Raw genomic sequence first — 19,325 nt, forward strand, 5'->3', positions numbered from 1 at the left:
AAAGTTAGCCTTGAGATTTTATTACTTTATTTCTGATTCTAATCCTTCTTTTTCTGTACAATTACCCTATAAATAGAAATTTCACATAAATGACAAAATAATGAGCAAGTATTGATAGCCACAGACCTCTACCCAGTGTTCCCAACAGGAGTCCAGAATGCTGTACATATAATTATGGGTTAAAAGGAAACTGGGTTAAAGCAAAATATTTCTCATGCACCATTAATAAAACAAAGCAAAAAATAATAATCACTGCACTTCTGCTCCAATACATTGCTCATATTAATCAAGATAACAGTAATTGTGGATATAGGCATCTTGCAAATTTCCTCTTCTCCAAAATGTCTGATATCACTGAAACTATAGAGAATGGCCCAAACGTACAAAACCTTCAGCTTTTTCTGTAATAATAAAAAAAATAATGAGATTTTTAACTGCATAAATTTAAATATATGCAGGTCTTTGAATGATAACTCATTTTCCTTAAAGCTGCAGGGAGTAGAATTAACATTCCTCTCAATAGCTTTAATATCATTGTTAACAGAGAGAGCTACTCACTGACGTGTGTAATGAGATTCTGTTTTTTCTAAAGCATCTTCAGAAAGTCCTCAGAACTGGTCCTGCACAATATAATCATGAGACTGTTTACAAAACAGCTAAAGTGAAAAGGACCCCCTGCACCTTTACATCAAGTGACATGCATATGTGCTGGCACGTTATTTGGTCAGATGAAGAAACTTGTAGAGCATTTAATACATGAATAAATCTACGCTTTAGTGTAGTGTGTTTCAATTCTGTACAGATCATTATATGTATCTGAGGGGAGATGAACCAAAATTTAGCAAATCATTCTGTGTCACAATAATGGTTAAGACATGTACAGAGATGGGGATAATTTATAAAAATGTTTTGCCTTTTACAATGACTCGGTTCAAGACACATTTTCTTTCCCATGTTCTTATAATGTCCACCATTATGACAGACACATGACATTCAAATCAAAACTGGACATCATCCTTGAAAGGGGTGCTAGCTGTGATCTCCTGTGTCACTATACTTTGTCCAGTCCATGCTCACCCAAATGCAGCTTCCTTGATCAAACTAGGAAGCACCAGTCCTAAGCATGTGATCACTGAGAAAGTACAAGCGCAGCCACAGATTTCACTGTGGCATTCACAACAGCGGATGCAGCATTTGGTAGATCTCTGGCCACTCTCTGGATTGGAGGAATATTGTGTCCTTCTAGCGTGTCCAAGATGCCTTAACACAAAAAATAAAACCATGTGACATTAATATCTTGTTGTTACTAATCATTACCATATACAAGTTCTAGTGTAACATTTAAAATACAGCATGTAAACTGGTGTCCTGTATAGGCCAATCAACTGGTGTTACAATAAACCACAAACTATTTTAAACCTCTTACTCACATCACAGCACTACGCTTTTAAAAAGAGTAAATATATGTAAACATTCATGAAAAATAATAAACAGCTATGATTTAGACTCTCTGACCCAGTTCTGAAGAAAGACAGGAATATAGTCCACTGAATAAAAATACTTAGGTGCTTTAAACCTACGGCAACATAACTGTTTCTAAAATTAGACTAAAGGCAACTTTATTATCGCAAGGTTATTGTGACAGCCTCATTGTCTAGAGATATGACTTTCATTATTTGGTGTAGTTGGCTCATTTTTGTACAATATAACACAAGAACTAAAGAGAATTGAAAATGTCTTAAGGACAGTAATAAAACAATATTTGTTGCATATTTGCTACACATTCACTGTGCAAAACTGAACTGGATTGGGGCCTTTTCTTGGCAGAAGGACTTTTGTGGTCTAATGGCATCTAATGCAATGTCTTCAGGGGCTGTGGGCTCCTAGTAGGGTCTCTTACGATGAACAAGTCTGGAATGATCTTCCAGACAAATACAATACAAAAAGACTAGAAAATCACCCACCACTTGGTACATAAGTGTGAGGTGCAATGCCCATCAGGCACATGGCAGGAGCTTTGCAACGGAAACAGACTCTTTGCAGGTGGAATATTACCTCAATGGGGGATGCAGCTGGAGCTGGAGGTTGAGTGATACCAGCTAGATATAGCTGGGCTAACCTCTATGCACCGTAATGGATCTGGAACCAATACACTAGGGGTTGGTTTTGCTCCTACTCAGCAGTTGCACAGGGTGAGAGGCACCAGCTGGTAGCTGTACACTTGGAGTTTGTCCTGGTCTAGTTGAGGGTTGCCTTAATGTGACTTTGGCTCACGGAGGGGCTGTTGTGTGTGCATATACTCAAAATGAAAGAGTTCAAGAGGTCTCGACCATGAGTGATGGGAAACGGGATAGTAAGATTGACTGTAGGATATGTGCAATGACTGGAGAAATGCTGTCCCTGTACAGACTCTAGTGGTAAAGAGGGAGCTGAGCTGTAAAGCAAAGATCTCAATTTACCTGTCCCCACCTTCACTTATGGTCATGAGTTTTGGGTAATGACCGAAAGAACAAGATCATGAATACAACCTGCCAAAATGTTTTTTTCTCTAGCAGGTTGCTTGGGGTACTCTGTGATCAGGTGAGGAACTCAGTGCTGCCAGTGGAGGAGCTCTGAGTAGACTCACTACTGCTTCAAGTTGAGATGAGCTAGTTGTGGGGGTTCGGGCATCTGAAAAGGATGCCGCCTGGACGCATGTATTCTAAGTACAACCTACTTAGAGGAGCTCCTGGGGAAGACCCAGGACATGCTAGAGGCATTATATCTCCCAGCTGGAATGGGAATGTTGCGGGATCCCCCAGTAGGAGCTGGTGGAAGTTGCATTGTACGTTGAAGCCTAGGCTTTTCTTTGCTTGCCATATTGCCACCGCAACTCCCTGAAATAGATTAAGTGGAGAAGAAGATAGCACAAGGACTCAGCATTTCCATCTTACCTTCAACAATTCTGTGGTAGGCAAAGTGCAGGTAGAGAAGAAAAAGCATGTGGAGAGCAGCCAGGGTGCCACAGAGGATGAGACGAGGCGTCTGACCCACTGTACGGGAGATCATCACAGCCACCTGGGAAAAAGAGGGCAAAATATTAAACAAAGAGGACTACGCTGCTGTTCAATACTGCTTTTACTGTAAGGCAAGTATCCTAATAAGCAGTCGATCCTCTTTTTTACACATACTCATTCATAAATAATGTAATATAATTTGACATGGGTCTTGCGCCCAGTAATTCCAGGTACGCTCCGGACCCACCATGACCCTGAACTGGATAAGCGGTTATAGACAATGAAGGAATAAATTTGACAGGAATGCTTATGATGTACAAATTCAGAGACAAACATATTTTATTTGTTAGTGAGTAAGAAAGTGATTTTAATGTAATTAAATTCTATTCTTTTATTGTTGAAGTTACACTTCTGCAGATTTTTAAAAATAAGCAACAGTGTTTTTTTTTTCGTAGAGAGGTCCCCCACTAATTGCTCACCAGCAGCTCAACACAACCATTCTTAAACAGTGAGGCATAAGAGCTGCTTATTTTTTTTTTTAAATATCAATTCACATTTAATAAACTTGAAAGTTTCACTGTGTATCACAGACATTAACATTTTAATATTATTTTCTTTCCAAAATCACAAAGTTATCATTTTTAGATTTAAAATCTAAAATAACCCTAAATAACACCAGTGACATAAATCACAATGAAAAGCTGAAATAACTTTTTAAGAAACACTAATGCGCTTAAGTAACTGTAACTGCATAGCTGATTCACTTTGGCAGCGTTTACTTTTTCCTGTTACAGCCAGGAGCTTCACCTTTGGCATTATTGATATAAAATCTCTATTTCAGGAATTAAATATATTTACAGCTATGACATTAATAAATAAAGTTCAAATCACTACAGAATTGATTTCCAGTCCATATCAATTATGAAACATATTTACATATGTAACTTCCAACAAACACCTTTTTTTAATAACCTTTGAGAAAATCCATTAACATTTATTTAGATGTCACCTGATAACCCACTTACCATCCTAAGTGTAGACAGTCCTCCAATCACTAGCCACAAAATGTAGAAGAGGGAATGAAAGTGGACATTGTAGGTGATGAAAAGGACCACACAGTGGCCAAACAGACCGTATCCCTGCAAACATGTTGACAAAAGGTTCATAAGCAAGACCCTCATAATCATAGACGAAATTTTGAAGAAATTATTTACAGCTTCTTGTTCAGAAACTGTCATTGCTTACCAATAAAGACAACATCTGAAGCATGGTGATTTGAGCATTGCAAAGGTACGCCAAGAAGTAGATGAAAGAGGATGTCCCCAACCAATAGCCGAAGCAAGTTCCAATGGCAGTGCCCATGAGTGTACCCTCCCTCTGTTTTAAGTTACATAAATACACATATCAGTAGATACCTCATGTATAGCAGGTCTAATTCTTATTCACAGTACTTGAAAAATCTTCTCCTTTCATGACATCTTTTGTAATTCTTCATGGTTTATCAACATATAGAGTGTATGAAGCGTTCTGCTTACAATCACAGTTCCAGATGTCTTCATGCCATGCAGCAGGATGGCCACCAGAGTGAACACCAGCATCATGGGCCCATACAGCTCCCCTGCTATTTTCTATGAGTTTGAAAAATAAGCCATGAAACTGGAGAGAACACTAAGGTATATTCATACTTACTGTGAATAACTGAGGCATCACTTATAAATTTTAGCCTCTGAAATAGGACTTTATCAATCAATAATAAAGAAAAGAATTAAACACGCTTACCTGTGGAAAAGCAATCATTCGGAGTGGAATCATGGATTCAATTAATCTGTGTAAAATATTATAAATAACATATTGTAAGATATTAACAGTAGGACTGCACCATCCCACGCTCTCTAAAACACACTTGTGTGTTCTGTTGAATTAATCTTACCTGTTTCTTACTTGAATAGGCTCAACATCAAAGTAAGGTCGGAGGATGTCGATATTAGCGTAGAGGTTAAAGGCTTTTGAGGCCTGCCGCTTCCCTGCTTGCCAAACCTGTATTATTAAAAGGAAAACAGATGTCTGCGCTAAGTATGGCTTCAAACCTATTTTACAATACATTTTAAGGTCATGTGTTTAAGCTCCTGAGTCTTCCTGCATTTATCTGATGTGACTTATGGAGACTGCTGATCTTTAAGCAAAGTTCATGTCTCTATGATATCTTTCCCTCGTTTCCTTTGCTGCTGGAAGATCAGCAGCTGCCTTTAGATGTATATTTAATCTTTGTTCTGAATTTCAATAGAAGCCAAGTGTACTATAAAAAAAAGCCAACACAGAACTACACATTTCAAAGTGAATTCATAACAAATAATGATGTTTTTTGTCATTGGGCATGTTAAGCCACAACAGAGCTGACCTCATCAGCGACTTGTCTGCCTAACTGTCCTTTCAGGCCTTTCATGCCAAGGAACTCTCCATCCTCCCCGTTGTCTTCCTCTGTAGCTGCAGCTTCTGCTGTCACCTCCTCTTCCTCCTTCATCCTCTGGTGCATCTCACCCATGTCCTCAAAACTAGAGCCTGAGGTGTCATCCATGTTCTCCATGTCTATAACTGCTGAGCCACTGCCCTGAAAACGAACAACATTACATGTTAATTATGATCATTTCTATCAAATAGTATTTACACATTGATTTGGTATTGTTTGTAATAAGATTTTGGATATTTTTTATACTAAAAAGACATTCGTTGATTTGCAAAGGCACATGCAAAGGTTTGATCTCTCCTAATCAATTTAAATCTTTTGTTGATTTTGTTAGATGTTCTAAGAAAAGTAATTTAGAGACATAATTGGCATATAACATTTTTCTGTTGATTTTATTGCTACATATTGCTTAAATCTAACAACAATATACAATGTGCAAATGTGGCATTAAGTATTTTTCTACAGAGGTTTTGCATTCAAATGTTCAGAAACAATGCTATTTTTAGGTTCTCGGCAGATGTTATTACTAAGAAAACCAACAAAACATGTGATTTGATCAGAGGTATTCAACCATTTCTGTACCAATATACTCAACAGTCACTTCTTAGAAAAAATTCATCTGTAGTTACATATTGTACAGTTAGGTTTTATCTATCAATTTCACCTAGTCTTGTGCATACAGAGCTAAAAAAAAATAAACAGGTGTTTCAGTTCCTTTTTCCGAAACTCAATACTGTGGGTAAGAAATTATGTTTAGCTCTCAGCGTTGGATTCTCACTTGGATAACTAGAAGCAGAACAACCAAATGACAAAACAAATATTTATAATAAAACATACTACTACTACTACTACTACTACTAATAATAATAATAATAATTGAAAAGGTGCAGAATGAAGCTTTGGTTTATTTTGTCTACCCTTAATGATGAGATGTATTTATTTATTTATTTATTTAAAAAATAAATAAAGTTTATTGGTAAATATCTGCTTAAATCTCCCTCTGGTTACCAATTAAACTCCTAATTATAACATGACACTCACAATTACAGATTTAAAATGTATGTGCATGAAAAAATAGAAAAACCTAGTGTCTTAAATATGGCTTAGATGTAACACCTTAATTTTCATTCAACATGTGCTGATCTATTACCATGTACATGCACTAATGTATAATACCAATCTCTATCTAGATTTACACTACAGCCATTGGCAAGCAACTTCAAAATCCCACACCACAAGTTGAGGGGACTAGTACTTTGGGTTTTATACATCACAAACCCTGGCTGTCTATATTTGCATGTTTGAGACCCTCTTGGGGACACTGCCGTTTCACAGCAGAAATGCTCAGCTTATTTGACTTATTGTACTTCTAGCTTACACAATACCAAATGTTAAGAAGTTTATAAGCTTGATTTTCACCGGAGTGGGTTTTTAAGACTTGTTTTATATTGTAGATATCGAAAAAATGTTAATTGTTATTTAACGTATAGAAAGTAATGGAGTTAAAATAAGGATCGTCACAGAGTTCAACACAAAGCTGTATTTAACATGTACATGTATTGTTTTTAACATTATGTCTTTGCTGTGGTCAGACAGAGAGAGTTTATGAAGCTGGACACACTGTAAATTCTCCAGTAGAGTCGACTAACATTAGCCTAGCACTGAGCTAACATTACGTCACACTGTGTTCCTACGACACCGCACCTGGTTCATCCACAGCACAACGATGTATTTACATAAACAGTGTTTACAGGTAAACCCTCCACCACGACAGGGTTTGGATGAGCTTCAGAGAATACACATTATCACTGTGTCTGTGGGTCACCTGTATGATAAGGTTATCGTCAAATCCGCCCCATGGTTCCGTGTTCGTGTTTTTGCTTCCTCCCGACGTCGACATTTTAACAGACTTTAATGAAGCTAAGCGACTCTACGACTTCAGAAACTAAGTGACAACGACGCAACTACACTGCCGCAATGAAGCGCATTATAGTCTCAGAACAGAGTCTTAAACCGGAGCGACCCGTCTCTCCAGATGTAAACAGAGTAGCTTCATGCCACATCAGAGCGCTGAATGAAGCCCTGGTGCTCGAGAGTCGACTCGATGATCCAATATCCAGGCTTCGAACCCCCAGTCACGTGACTGCTGAATTTCACTGGTGACGTCGGAACACAACAAATAACATTTTATTTTAAGCTTAAGGAATAGATATATAGTCCACAGAAAAGTGAGGCGGAATAAGGTATGTTTGGAAATGTACACTATGACGTGTTTAAAATCAATTTATTGTTCTAAACGTGTTGCAGTGCAAGAGAAGTGTGTTGTTTCTGTAATGTACTGTTTTTAATGAAACGTTTACCGTCTATAAATTTGAATTTATGTTGTGATTTTAATGTGAGATTGAAATATGGTTCATTTGCTTTTTGCCTTTGCCCTTCCACAAAATTGGCATTGTCTTAGACCTATTAAAACATAAATCAAATAAATGTAATTAACTGAATTATTATTTTTTTTTTCTTTTAGAAATGTATTTGGTATCTTTTGAGCGGGGAACCCGAAACAGGTTTTGTTACAGATTTATCTTCGATGCCTCCATTCACTGCACAATTAATTTTATTTCCATATTTATGTTTTAAAGGTTTGATTTAGTAAATAACAATTTAAAGTAAATGTATATTTAAAATTTTCAAACAAACCATTCGACAGACATTAAATCACTTACTGTATTGTTTGTATTTATTCTGCTATTTGAATTTTTCTTCTTAGCAAACATACATGGATCAGCCATAGCATTAAAATCACCTCCTTTTTCTTACACTTCGTGTTTCATTGGTATGAAATGGATGAAACACAGCAGTGCTGCTGGTGTATTTAAACACCTCAGAGTCACTGCTGGACTGATAACCATCTAATAACCAAACAAATCCAGCCAGCAGATTCCTGTGGGCAGTATACTGTGACTCCTAATGAAACAATACGGCGACCCTCTGTATGGTTAGTGGAGCTGATAAAATAATCATTTGGTGTGGAACCAAAGAAGTCATTTTTAGTGCTGTGACTGATCGGGGTATATCAGTATTTCTGGTTAGTTTGGCCTAACCACGTTGTGTTAAATTCCATGTTGTAATTTAATTGAGGGTCAGAATGTATAGCTGTAATGTGTTTTTCCACCGGCGGGGGGCGCGGTGACCGTGGAGATACTGCCGGAACCGGGTCAGTCTCCCATGGGGCTGCTGAAAGCAGGGGGCGATGATGACAGCAAGTGTACTGGGTTCATTCAGACTGCTGACAAACGCTCTGCGCATGCGCAAAAGATTTTAACTTCATGGGGACACGGCGGTGCCGCTGTGTGAGAGGAGTGTATGAGCTGTAGATCCGCGGTCCTCAGCACATTCCATCTTCTTCCTTGCGTGAAAAGATACCGGCTAGAGAAGATCGTTTGATTAGCCGCATTGTCAACCCTATACTCTAGTTTATTGGAGCAGTTCTAGGTTCTCAATGTCATCCAAAACTAGACTGATGTCGAAGACAGAATGTGGGTATGTAACGTTCAAAAATATCGCTGTACTCATGGAATGTTCCTTTGCGCAATGTTAGCCTAGCACTAGCTACCCTGACCATGTATAATGAGCTCTGGAAAAGGTTTGTTTGACATTTGTTTGCTTTAGTCTGAACACGTTTCCCTAGCGTCCGTGCTGGGGATAATTTAATAAGGTATTTTTTTAAACGGTGAACTTTCGTGAAACTTTAGCGGACTAATGCTGAAATGCCCTTGTGTTCCATAGGCCCGCCTATAGGGGGGAACTCGGCACACGACATTTAGCACTTTTTTAAATGACCGTTGGTCGCACTACTCTTGCATAACTGGGATCAAAAATCAGCTCGCAAATAAGCCTTTATCTAAACGAGTCTCTCTGGCATGATTAAACGAGTGTTATCTGTAATTGTAAAAAGTTATAGATGCTTTGTCCTATCTTTGGAACATGAACTACTAAAGTTTAATTATACTAAATATGTATTTACTCTTACAAACAGCACAGTTAAAGCCATGTTAAAGTATAAGCTTTTGGCAAGTCAATAATTTAATACTGTTACCTCATTTATTGATGCTCGTAGTTTTATCCACAGGGCTGGACAAAACAAATATACATACTTTGTTACATTTTAATCCTGCTTGGCTAAATATTCACACTGGCAATATGTATAACTGACCCAAAATCCATATGACATATAATTTGTGAGCCAGTTGTTAGAACAGTGCAATACGCTGGGCTTAAGGCACATATCAGGGTTTTATACTTGTTCCTATTTTACTGGCTTGAAATACAGCAGGAGATGTGAAATGCAAAAAGAAGTCAAAACAGTTCCAGAAATTCCTCATTTTTTGTTTTGACTGCATTCTGTTCCCTCACATCACGTTTAGTGTTGCATATTGAGACTTAACATCCTTTCTTTTGTTCTTTTAGATGCCTTTGGTTTGTATTGTGTTAATATTTGAAACAAACAGCACCAGAATCTATTTAGAAACAGACAGTCCCACCAGTTCAGTTGGTCTCATTCTGCTTGTTTTGTGTGCACCAGAATTTCAATTGGAGCAGTCACATTTACTCTAATGAACGGCACGGCATGATTTGATGTTGATCTCAGGTGCCCAGTTAAAAACACTTAAAAATTCTCTGCAGTAAAAAAACATTTTTAACCTCGTTGATATGTCTACAAGGTTGCTTTCTGCAGAAAATAAGCAGTCAGCACCTTGACCATGACAAAGCATTTCTGCTGTGAAACTGCAGTTAGTCTTCTATAACAGATCCACTGTCACTCTGAAAGGACTTGTTCATTAACTTAAGAATCAGGTGTGTTGGATGAAGGGAGACAAAGTGCCTCCAGGACCTGTGTTGAGAAACACTGCACTAGGTCAAACTGTGATTTTTCAGAGGCATGCATCAAACAAAAGTCTAAAAACACCTTGTGAGTCACCAGCAAGAAATGGAGGCACAAGGGACCAAAGAGACGCACAAGTTTCAGTGTTTTCTTCTCTAAAAACCACAATATCCCTTCTGTATATTAGTTTAATATAATTTAGGCGCGTTATGTTCTTTTGCTTTATAACAAGCATAAAACTGCCATAATTTGCCAATTTCTCAATCTTTAGATCCACCTCAATACGCAGTGCAATTACATTATAGCACCTGTGGCTACAGCAAAATTTAAGGTGGAACTGGATGTTTTGAACAAAAGGACATGAAATAAGCATCTGAATTTAGCTTTGTATTGAAAGTGAGGATTGGGTGGAAATATATAATTGTGGGACTTTTTTGAAGGCACGATGCCCTAAATTGAACTATGTTGATGTACAGAATCACGCTGATCCTACGTCATGAAAATCTGTCACTCTCATTTTCTTGCCGTATCCACGTACATTTGTTTCATTTCAAAAATGCGTCAATTTGGCCACATCCTCGGGAGGTATGAACCAGGCTCAAGCCACTTAAAAGGCATTGGTGGAATTTTTTTTTTTTTCTCCCTTGGAGCTGACTTCTATACAAGTCGCTCTGATTAACAGACATGAGTTTTTAGGGTTTTAATCTATGACCAGAAGGGGATGCACATCTATTCATCTTCATTTTCCTTTTCCGTAGCCTACATTAAGGTTTTCTGTGTATTTAACATAAACAAGTACTGTTATTGTTATCTTTGATTAACCTGAAACTTAGTTTAATGTCAAAAAAGGTCTTCTATATTCAGAAACACTTACTGAATAATCACGCTTTGGAAAATATTTCACTTTTTACCTTCAAAGTTGTCTTTGCAAAAATGTGTGTATGTGTTCTGCTGGTTTTTGTACGTTTAAGGTCATGGCATTCAAATGTGGGTTGAAAGTGATTTATCACCTCCTGATGAGAACAGTCAGACTGACAAATTCCTTCAAGTAAACGAGTAAATCCTCAGGCTTTGTTAAAAGTTTGAAACACAAATAAGGTTCTAGTGGAGGTTAGAATATTTAAACAGCTCATCTTTTCAAATATTGGGACCTAAAATGTGTGCAGTATATACCGAGGAGATTCCCAAGGCTGTTAGCCGTCTCCTGAACTTACTGTTAAACAAAGCTTTATTCAGATGTGTGTTGTATTCACTAGTTTGAGACTTTTACTATATATATACACATGAATAAGGTAAACGTGCATTACTGAGATGTGGATGTGGTGCACTGCATTGCCAGGTTTTTAAATCCTGGGCCTGTAATTAAAGTTACATTTTGTGTTATATTTTGTGAATGGATCTTCTAACAACCTATTAATTTCCGCTCTGATTTCCTCAGGCATAATTTATTTGACCTGCTGGGTGTACAATAGAAGTTAATATAGGGACGTTATTAGTGTGTTGGCACCCTGTTGGACTGTCAGCAGTCTCGCTGGCGTGTATTGTGTCTGTGCTGTGGCTTATGGGCCGTCCCTCGGCGCCCCCCCTATGCGGGCCCCGCTCTATGAGCTGTGTACGTGCGGAGTTGAGTCTGAGCGGTGGCGGCGGGGGCAGAGCTTAGAGACAGCAGCGGTCACATAAAAACCATGAAACACCGCATTTAATCCACTCTTACATCTTCTCTGAGCTCAAACATCATTTAATCGGATCTATCTGACCGCCGCTGTGAGTTGGACTTTACTAAACGAGGTATGGACGAGAGGATATGATTAAACAATGCTTGTTTATTATTCTTAGCGCTGGCGATAGGAAGCTGTCGTTAGCTGCTCATCCGGCCGTGGCAATGACAATGTAGCTGACAGGCTCTGGCTTTTAACTTTCTCAGACAACGATTTTCTTCAGGCTTTAAAACATGGATAAAATATTCGTTTTTATACACACGAAGCGGCAGTTGTCCTCTTGGTTATATATTTGTTCCACCTTAAATAGCGCTGCGACTACACTGGCTGCTCCAGCCTCTGAACAGAGTGCAGTTTATAAGGTTCAATTGCCACAATTGTTTTATTTTTGTTTTAATAACATGATTAATATTAATGCACTTTATGCTAAGGATTTGCGTAAGCTACAGGACATTGTCTTTTACGAACAGACTCTGGCATACAAAATTAGGTTACTAGTTCATCTTCCCAAATTGTGTTTATAATCAGTAAAATCCATGTTTGGTTACCCTTGAGTGTCATTGCTGATTCTCTAGGTTCATGTTTAATATCTTAATGAACAGAGGTCACCATGGTACCAAAGAGGTTCTCTGACATATCAGAGCTCTCTGGTTTTTCTGTAAAGAACCTTAACTGCTTTAAATAACTACACACAGGATCACAGTGAATGCTTTGCACAGACATGCAAAGAACAAACCATGTGTGCACTCAACATATTTTCTCAGTGTCCCTCTTTCCACCGCCCTGTACAGAACCAAACTCTCAAACGACCACTAGTTTTAAAGCTGGAATAAGTTACATTTGCACAGCATCTCTGATATTTGTTTATAGCATTATACTTGTGATTTTTGGTTTAGTGCTGAGCTGGAAAAGTTTGTTAAAGACTTATCTTGCACACACCAAGAACTTACCATGCAATTGGAATGACTAAAAACATGAGAACACATTTATGGTGTGGTTTTGCTAGGCAGTCTTGCTGCATGAGGAAAAACTTGGGTGTGTTGACATTCAAGAAACAGAAAGTGAGCTGGGGGAAGTTTGTTATCAGAGAAAACAGAAACTACATTAGCTGCCTGTAGTAACAAGTATAACATTTCCTTGAATTTTTCTAAGTTAATTATGTAGTGTAACTAATATAATAGCATGTTTTTTTTATTGCTCTTGTAATGATCACTGAATTGTGGTAATGTGTCAAGATCTGTTAATCTGCCAGTCTGTGAGGAGGATGAAATGCTAATTGTTTTTAATACGACATGGCAATTTAAACCATTTACATTTTTTTCAGATCAAAGGAACTCTAATTTTTAGAATGTTATCGCAAACATTATCTTCAATTTTAAACAGAATTAGATCTGACTGAGGCACCCAAACATGCTGTGTACTACATGGCTCTACATTCAGCATTAAGAATTAAAGATTTTCTTGGCCTTTTGTGTTATAAACACAGGCCCAGACAAAGATTTCCACACACACATAGATAGATAGATAAATAGATAGCCCTAGCAATGCCCTTTTGCAATACCCTTGCCAATTAAAGGGTTTTTTCTCTTAAATTTAGGGCCAATGCTTATTGATTCCTGCCTTGATCTGAACAATTGGCATATGTTAGAAATGGCTGTTTTTTTCCTTTAAAGATTGTCGGTGGACCAAAATATTGAGTAGTTTCTAAATGTCACATTCTTATTTTCAGCATGTCACCAGTAGGGGAAAGAGAGAAGACTACCTTGAGGCAGTGTGCTCAGGCCCGGACCCAGCTGGATGAGGCCATTGCTGGGGTGATGAAGGCTGAGGCCCAACTCAGGGGAAATTCAAGAGAGGTGAGAGACTTTCTTAAATATACTTTTGGCATTTTTAAAAGCCTTATTGGGTACAAATTTCTGATCATTCATTGGACTGTAGGAGCCCTTGCAGCATTAGCAGCCTCGTTTAGCATTTGTCTGTGATTTATTGTCAGCTTAGTTTTTTGTGCTGTCTGCTGAAAGCACTTTTGTTTAGGAGATTTCCATGGAGGTATTTTGGCTAATCCTTTGTGGGACTGCAAGAGAAAGAGGTCTTTTTTTTTATCAAAGATGCAGGGCATATACCACATGCACATGACGTGATGGCCACATTTTAAGCCATGAGGCTGAGAGTGCTGTTGTGATATGGATGGGCAAGGTGGGACGTGTCTGTTAGGCTGGTGTTACAATGGCCTTGTTGTGGTTAATAATTACTACTTGGTTGTAATTGTACTAAGACCAGAATATATTTCTATAGGAAGAGGTTGACTGAGATCACAGTTAAACATGTCAGACAAGGAGACTCCTAAGCACCTGTCCTATAAATAGGATGAAGGTAAATGCTTAGCCTCATATTCTCTGTCTCACTGGAGCAGTGCGTCTCTCTTGTGACCTAACATTTGCTGGAGCTTCTTGTTGTTCCTGTGAATTTTGGGACTGGTGGCTAATTTCTTTTCAAGCTCATCTTCCCCTGGAAGGACTGGAAGGAAACTAGGTAGTTTATTCTCTTGAATTCTCACCAGACGTGGATTATTTCTGGTTAATTTAGTTGCTTTTAAGTGACATGTTTTCTCTGCTGATTGTAGGTCAGTGTGTAACATGTCCATGACCTTTTCTTACCAATAACTGCAGGAGATTAAGTCAGTTTCAGACTTCTCAAGGCTGGTATTGGTTTTGTGTGTGGGTGTGTCCCCTCATCTGGAAATTCTTATTTCATCAATATGTATTCACCTACTCTGTTGTTTTTGGTTACCTTGAATTTAACTACAGTTTTCTGTTCCTCTAAATTTTCAGGTGAAGTCCCAGCTGCACAGCTGTATTAGCAGACACCTGGAGACCCTGCGCTCTCGTGAAGTGTGGCTGCTGGAGCAGATTGACCTGGTGGAGCAGCTGAAAGGAGAGTCTCTGCAGCAGCAGCTACAACAACTTCATTGGGTCAGTTTGTCAAGCTCTAAGAATTATCTTATTATTCAGGCCAATCTCCAAACCATTAATAAATTAATATATATATATATTTTTGTATTGTAAATCTATCATTTTTTTTGTGTGTCCTTTACAGCCTTGGGAAATGTTGCCATTTGGTCTGTCCAAGCTGTTGGGGCCAAAGTACTTAATTCCATGTTTGATAATGTTTTTGTGTCTGTTCACATGCAGCTCCGGGGCCAGTTTGACATTCTCATTCATCAGCTGGAGAATTCCAACAGCAACGACCTTGCCAACCAAATAACTAGCTGCTTAGAGAAGTAAGCCACAGCTCAGCTTGCACTCTTTTACTAGATGTAGCTTAGCTGGCATGTTTGCCTCAACAGGCCAAATTACTATTTACAGGCTAGACTCTTCAATAGAGGCACTGTAGTGGTTTAAGCCCTTCTCTTTACCTGTTGTTTACAGAGGCAAAACTTGATCATACACAGTCACACAATGTATACAGTTCATGAGAGGGAAAAACAAAATTTTATATATATATATATATATGTGTGTGTGTGTGTGTGCGCGCTCATGGGTGTTTCTGCTTGTACTCTGTTTAGATTTTCTGGTCTGAACCTGTCTCCTGAAGAAACACCAGAGATGAGTTTTGAAGCAGATGCTCGCTCTTTGCGCCAAGCTATTACATCTTTTGGGACCATTTCCACCCAGGTTTGTCAATGTCTTGCACATCAGTTTTGCATAACACGGGTTTAATCCCAAATTAAATGATTAATTCTTTGGCTTTTGGATTTTACTAGGCAGCTGAATAAGTGCAAATATGCCATAGTCCCCACTGTCATGCTGTCTCACAGCTATGAATAACTTTGAGAGAAATAGGATGAACGCAGCTGTTCCACTGAGTTGCATCCTGTCTGCTCTACACCCATGCTGCCTGTTTTATCCGATGGAAATTGTGTGCGCGACACTGGACGTTCTGTGGTAATTAGACCCTCATTATTATCCCTTCTTCAGCAGATGGTGAAGACGCCTGCCAGTCTGACTGCTCAAAGCACAATTTCTGCTGAGAGGCAGTGGCTCTTACAGAACTACCATGTCACTCCCAAGAGAGAGGTTTGTCTTTGTTGTGTCTTTAAATATCAGTAGATATAATACTGCTGATATGTATGGAATCTCCCTCTTAATCATGTTACAAAATAACATCCTGGTGGTTTTGTTTATGTAGAAGCTAGAGTTCGAATGGGGGGCCCCACTTGCTGAATGGCTTCTTGGCAGCCACCCTGTAACCAACGGTCCAGTTGGATACCAGTCTAGTGAAAACCCTCAGGATTGGCTTTTGGCTTCTAAGGAGAATCCCCAGGTATTATTTATGTTTATATATTTTTCTCCATATGTTAGCAAAAATGCCTGTCATAAGCATTTCAAGAATGATCTCTTAAATCTAAATGGAATGCTGTCATTCATTAAGCTGTATTTGTCTTTTTCTTATTTTATCAGGTGTACCGCCCACTCGTCCCATTTGATTTTCAGAAAGCGTGGGGTCAACTCAAAGATCTAGAACTGTGGCTCTTGAAAGAGAACTCCCCCATACGTGAGCGCACCTGTAGCAATGCCAGCAACAGTAGCTCTGCCTTCTCCATTGAGAAGATAGACGAGAGTGAGTTCCTGGATGTGGAGGAAGAGGAACAAATTCCAATGGAAAGTGATGAAGAGATTGACTCTGACGTGCTCAGTGACTGGCTCATCACTCCAAACACCAGCAAACTGGCAGTGACAAACCCCATTTTAGATGCGGATCGCTGGAAACAGGTCTTAAAACCCTTCAATGAAAACTTTTCTTCTAGCGAGTGGCTTCTCAAGTCAGACTGCGGCTCCTGCTGTGGTTCCCGTGTCAAGGCTGTGGAGATTGAGAACCTGGGAAAGCTCAAGTGCCTGAAGACTCCTCCACCTACGGCCACCAGTACTCCAGCTCCCTCTCCCGTCGCACCAGCTCCGCTCGAAATGTGGCTCCAGCAGACCATTCCTTTGGAGACCACATGCAAGGCTAATGAAACCTGTGCCAGCTTCGCTCAGTGCGTGTGTGATGATAACTGTGGGAAAGAGGCCTTGGGTTTCTGGCTCCTCAAGAAAGAAGGCAGAGATAAGAATGGCATGTATGTGGACAAGAACGTCACCAGCAAGTCTGCCATCTTCCAGCAGCAAGAGCAGCAGCAGAAGGTGCAGGCTATTCTAGAGGCCTGGCTTCATCCTAGCAAAAATACCACCACTCAGACCTCCCTCTCAGCTTGGGTGTTTCCATGTGCCCTTAGCGAGGAGAAGGGCAGTCAGGAGGAAAAGAGCACCAGTTTCAATTCCAAAGTCAGGGAGTCTGATAGCAGTCCCTTCCACAAACCTCTGCAGCCTGAAAGCTGGGTCCTGCCAGAAAAAAAGCACAGCAGCACTGACACACCCAGCATAAAAAAACCATTAGAGTCCATTAGCAAAGAGTCAGATGAGGATAAATGGCTGCTACGCAAGAGGGCCAATGCACAGGTAAGGCCAATGGATATTTACAATGGTGAAGCTTAACCTGAATAATGATGTAGAATCAGTTTCATCAGCTTGTTTTAAACGTTTGAGGGATTGTCTAAAAGTCTTTTTTTTTGGTTACAGGACAGACTTGGTCTTCCCACAGTATGTGACATATTTTCCTGTCTTAAACTTGATGGGGATAAAGAAAAGTGGCTACATCAAGCACCGACACAGGTAAGAATTACGTATGAGTCATAGTTTAAAATACTTTGCTCATTTTGTTAGTGGAAGAGAAATGTAAGAGACTTAACTTTCTCTTTTTCAGATGTGAAAACTGCCTCAGTCTCACAAACCTTATGGTGGACTCACTGAATTGCTGATCATCGCACACTATCTCCAATGGCCTTACTTTTCATGTTCTATAAGCTCTGGGCTCTCTCGCTAATCTTTTAATGTTTAGATTGTTAAGGATGTAGTTGATAAGATCTCTCAAAATAAGCTCAAACAAGCTGTCACCTCAAATTGGCGATGAACTGAAATATTATACATGGGATTCTTTAATGGTATGCCTATGCATAGAGGTCCCAAAAATGCAGTGCCAAAAACGTGGATCAAGTGTTTGATCTAATTGTCATAAAATAATGAATGAGCCAGATTTAGTGGTGCATTTGCATAGAAGAATATCTAATTTTCTCTTTGGGTGGATAGAGGATGAATGTTTATTTTAATCATGCACATGTTTAGGATGCTAGATTTCATGGAATCAGTTCTTGTGCACCTGGAAGAGGACAGATCTGTAGCAGAGTTTTTTCATTGGCCCCTGTTTAACTTTATTGTCCTTTTTAAAATTTTTTGAAAGAAGGCTTATGCCAAAATATGCTAGAATATTTTAACGTTATTTTTATTTAGCTTAAAAGGCAATGTTGTTGGGAATATTTGAATAAGCGTATCCCCCCCCCAATGTATAGAAAGCTTAACATGCAGTTGTCTCAGTCTAACCAAAAATCAGTGTTTAATCAGTACATATATTCATGGAATAGGTAAACAACTAGCACAGCATTTTGCACGTTATATTATTTGAACTGCTTCATTATGTTGTGCCTGAAGTTTGCCACAATGTATTAGATTAATCTGAATGAGCTCTCAGACAGAGAACAACCTGTTCTATCCTACTGTGGAGTGGACGTTTCTCAGCACTGCCCGAATAGTGGGGCAGATATTTATCACATAAAATATTTATTGGAAATAAAACTGCCATGGTTTCAAAATATAACCACTGTTTATGTTCTGCTCTGCCACTGTAACTGGATCTCAAAACCTAAAGTGCACCAGAAAGCATGGGCTTGAGTAAGAGAAAATAGTTTTGTTAAATAGTTAAGAATCGATTCAATTGATCCAAGATATGAAATGATTTTTACCCTCCTTCATATCAAACACTTAATTTTGGGTCTACACCAAGCCCTTTACTAAAGGACCAAGGGGTCTGTGCAATATGTTACATTTCAAAATAATGCCACTTTTTTTTTTAAATTACTTAGGACCTATCCACTCAAGATGGTCCTCAGCAAGTATTTTTCAAAGCTCCCTCCTTGAGCCCATACTCTCTCCTTTAAGTGTAGCACTGTTCACTATTGTGTATGAGATGTAACACTTTGGCTAAAGCTGTTCGGAAGGTTATTGCTAACATGCTTTCTGTCCTCTGCTGTTGTCCCTACCATATTTAACTCTTAATAAATATCTTTAAAACTATTACATTTTGGCTAAATTTCTTCTTTATGTTGGGAATTTTCT

General features: G+C 38.8%; 2 protein-coding genes across 6 annotated transcripts; one reads left to right on the top strand and one right to left on the bottom strand.

Moving 5' to 3' along the window:
- Positions 1–9: 9 nt before the first annotated feature.
- On the bottom strand, positions 10–7,558 carry yipf3 (Yip1 domain family, member 3). 2 transcript variants are annotated; one of them, XR_010804056.1, is made up of 10 exons: positions 7,286–7,558; positions 5,395–5,604; positions 4,927–5,033; positions 4,776–4,821; positions 4,532–4,624; positions 4,242–4,373; positions 4,022–4,135; positions 2,934–3,057; positions 559–1,260; positions 10–401 (listed from the first exon to the last, which is right to left on the bottom strand). XR_010804056.1 is itself a non-coding variant. In XM_066678838.1 (9 exons), exons 1-9 carry the CDS (start codon positions 7,358–7,360, stop codon positions 1,130–1,132), a joined length of 1,032 nt encoding a protein of 343 aa, XP_066534935.1. In that variant the 5' UTR covers positions 7,361–7,558; the 3' UTR covers positions 10–1,129. The 2 variants fall into 2 exon arrangements, 1 of the variants encoding a protein (XP_066534935.1); XM_066678838.1 differs by having other exon boundaries at positions 10–1,260.
- Positions 7,559–7,682: 124 nt separating this feature from the next.
- On the top strand, positions 7,683–19,283 carry ncoa4 (nuclear receptor coactivator 4). Of its 4 annotated transcripts, none has more exons than XM_066678830.1 (10): positions 7,683–7,703; positions 13,790–13,916; positions 14,892–15,032; positions 15,252–15,340; positions 15,626–15,734; positions 16,038–16,136; positions 16,249–16,383; positions 16,521–17,555; positions 17,676–17,768; positions 17,860–19,283. In XM_066678830.1, the coding sequence occupies exons 2-10, from the start codon at positions 13,791–13,793 to the stop codon at positions 17,863–17,865; spliced, it is 1,833 nt and encodes a 610-aa protein (XP_066534927.1). In that variant the 5' UTR covers positions 7,683–7,703; position 13,790; the 3' UTR covers positions 17,866–19,283. The 4 variants fall into 4 exon arrangements, with proteins under 4 accessions (XP_066534927.1, XP_066534924.1, XP_066534925.1 ...); XM_066678827.1 differs by lacking the exon at positions 7,683–7,703 and adding an exon at positions 8,758–9,000; XM_066678828.1 differs by lacking the exon at positions 7,683–7,703 and adding an exon at positions 8,758–9,000 and having other exon boundaries at positions 16,041–16,136.
- The last annotated feature ends 42 nt before the right edge of the window (positions 19,284–19,325 follow it).

Source organism: Hoplias malabaricus, chromosome 8 (assembly GCF_029633855.1).
Source record: "Hoplias malabaricus isolate fHopMal1 chromosome 8, fHopMal1.hap1, whole genome shotgun sequence".
NCBI classification, from domain to species: domain Eukaryota; kingdom Metazoa; phylum Chordata; class Actinopteri; order Characiformes; family Erythrinidae; genus Hoplias; species Hoplias malabaricus.

What these genes read in the sequence shown, in the direction of transcription:
- yipf3 (XM_066678838.1), bottom strand. Translation starts at nt 7,360, where the DNA reads ATGTCGACGTCGGGAGGAAGCAAAAACACGAACACGGAACCATGGGGC. An exon ending in GAATGATTGCTTTTCCACAG is followed by an intron (nt 4,625 to 4,775) that starts GTAAGCGTGTTT and finishes TCAAACTCATAG; the next exon opens with AAAATAGCAGGGGAGCTGTA. An exon ending in GACTGTCTACACTTAGGATG is followed by an intron (nt 3,058 to 4,021) that starts GTAAGTGGGTTA and finishes TCTTTTTCCCAG; the next exon opens with GTGGCTGTGATGATCTCCCG.
- ncoa4 (XM_066678827.1), top strand. Translation starts at nt 8,960, where the DNA reads ATGTCATCCAAAACTAGACTGATGTCGAAGACAGAATGTGG. An exon ending in TCAGGGGAAATTCAAGAGAG is followed by an intron (nt 13,917 to 14,891) that starts GTGAGAGACTTT and finishes CTAAATTTTCAG; the next exon opens with GTGAAGTCCCAGCTGCACAG. An exon ending in ATAACTAGCTGCTTAGAGAA is followed by an intron (nt 15,341 to 15,625) that starts GTAAGCCACAGC and finishes TACTCTGTTTAG; the next exon opens with ATTTTCTGGTCTGAACCTGT.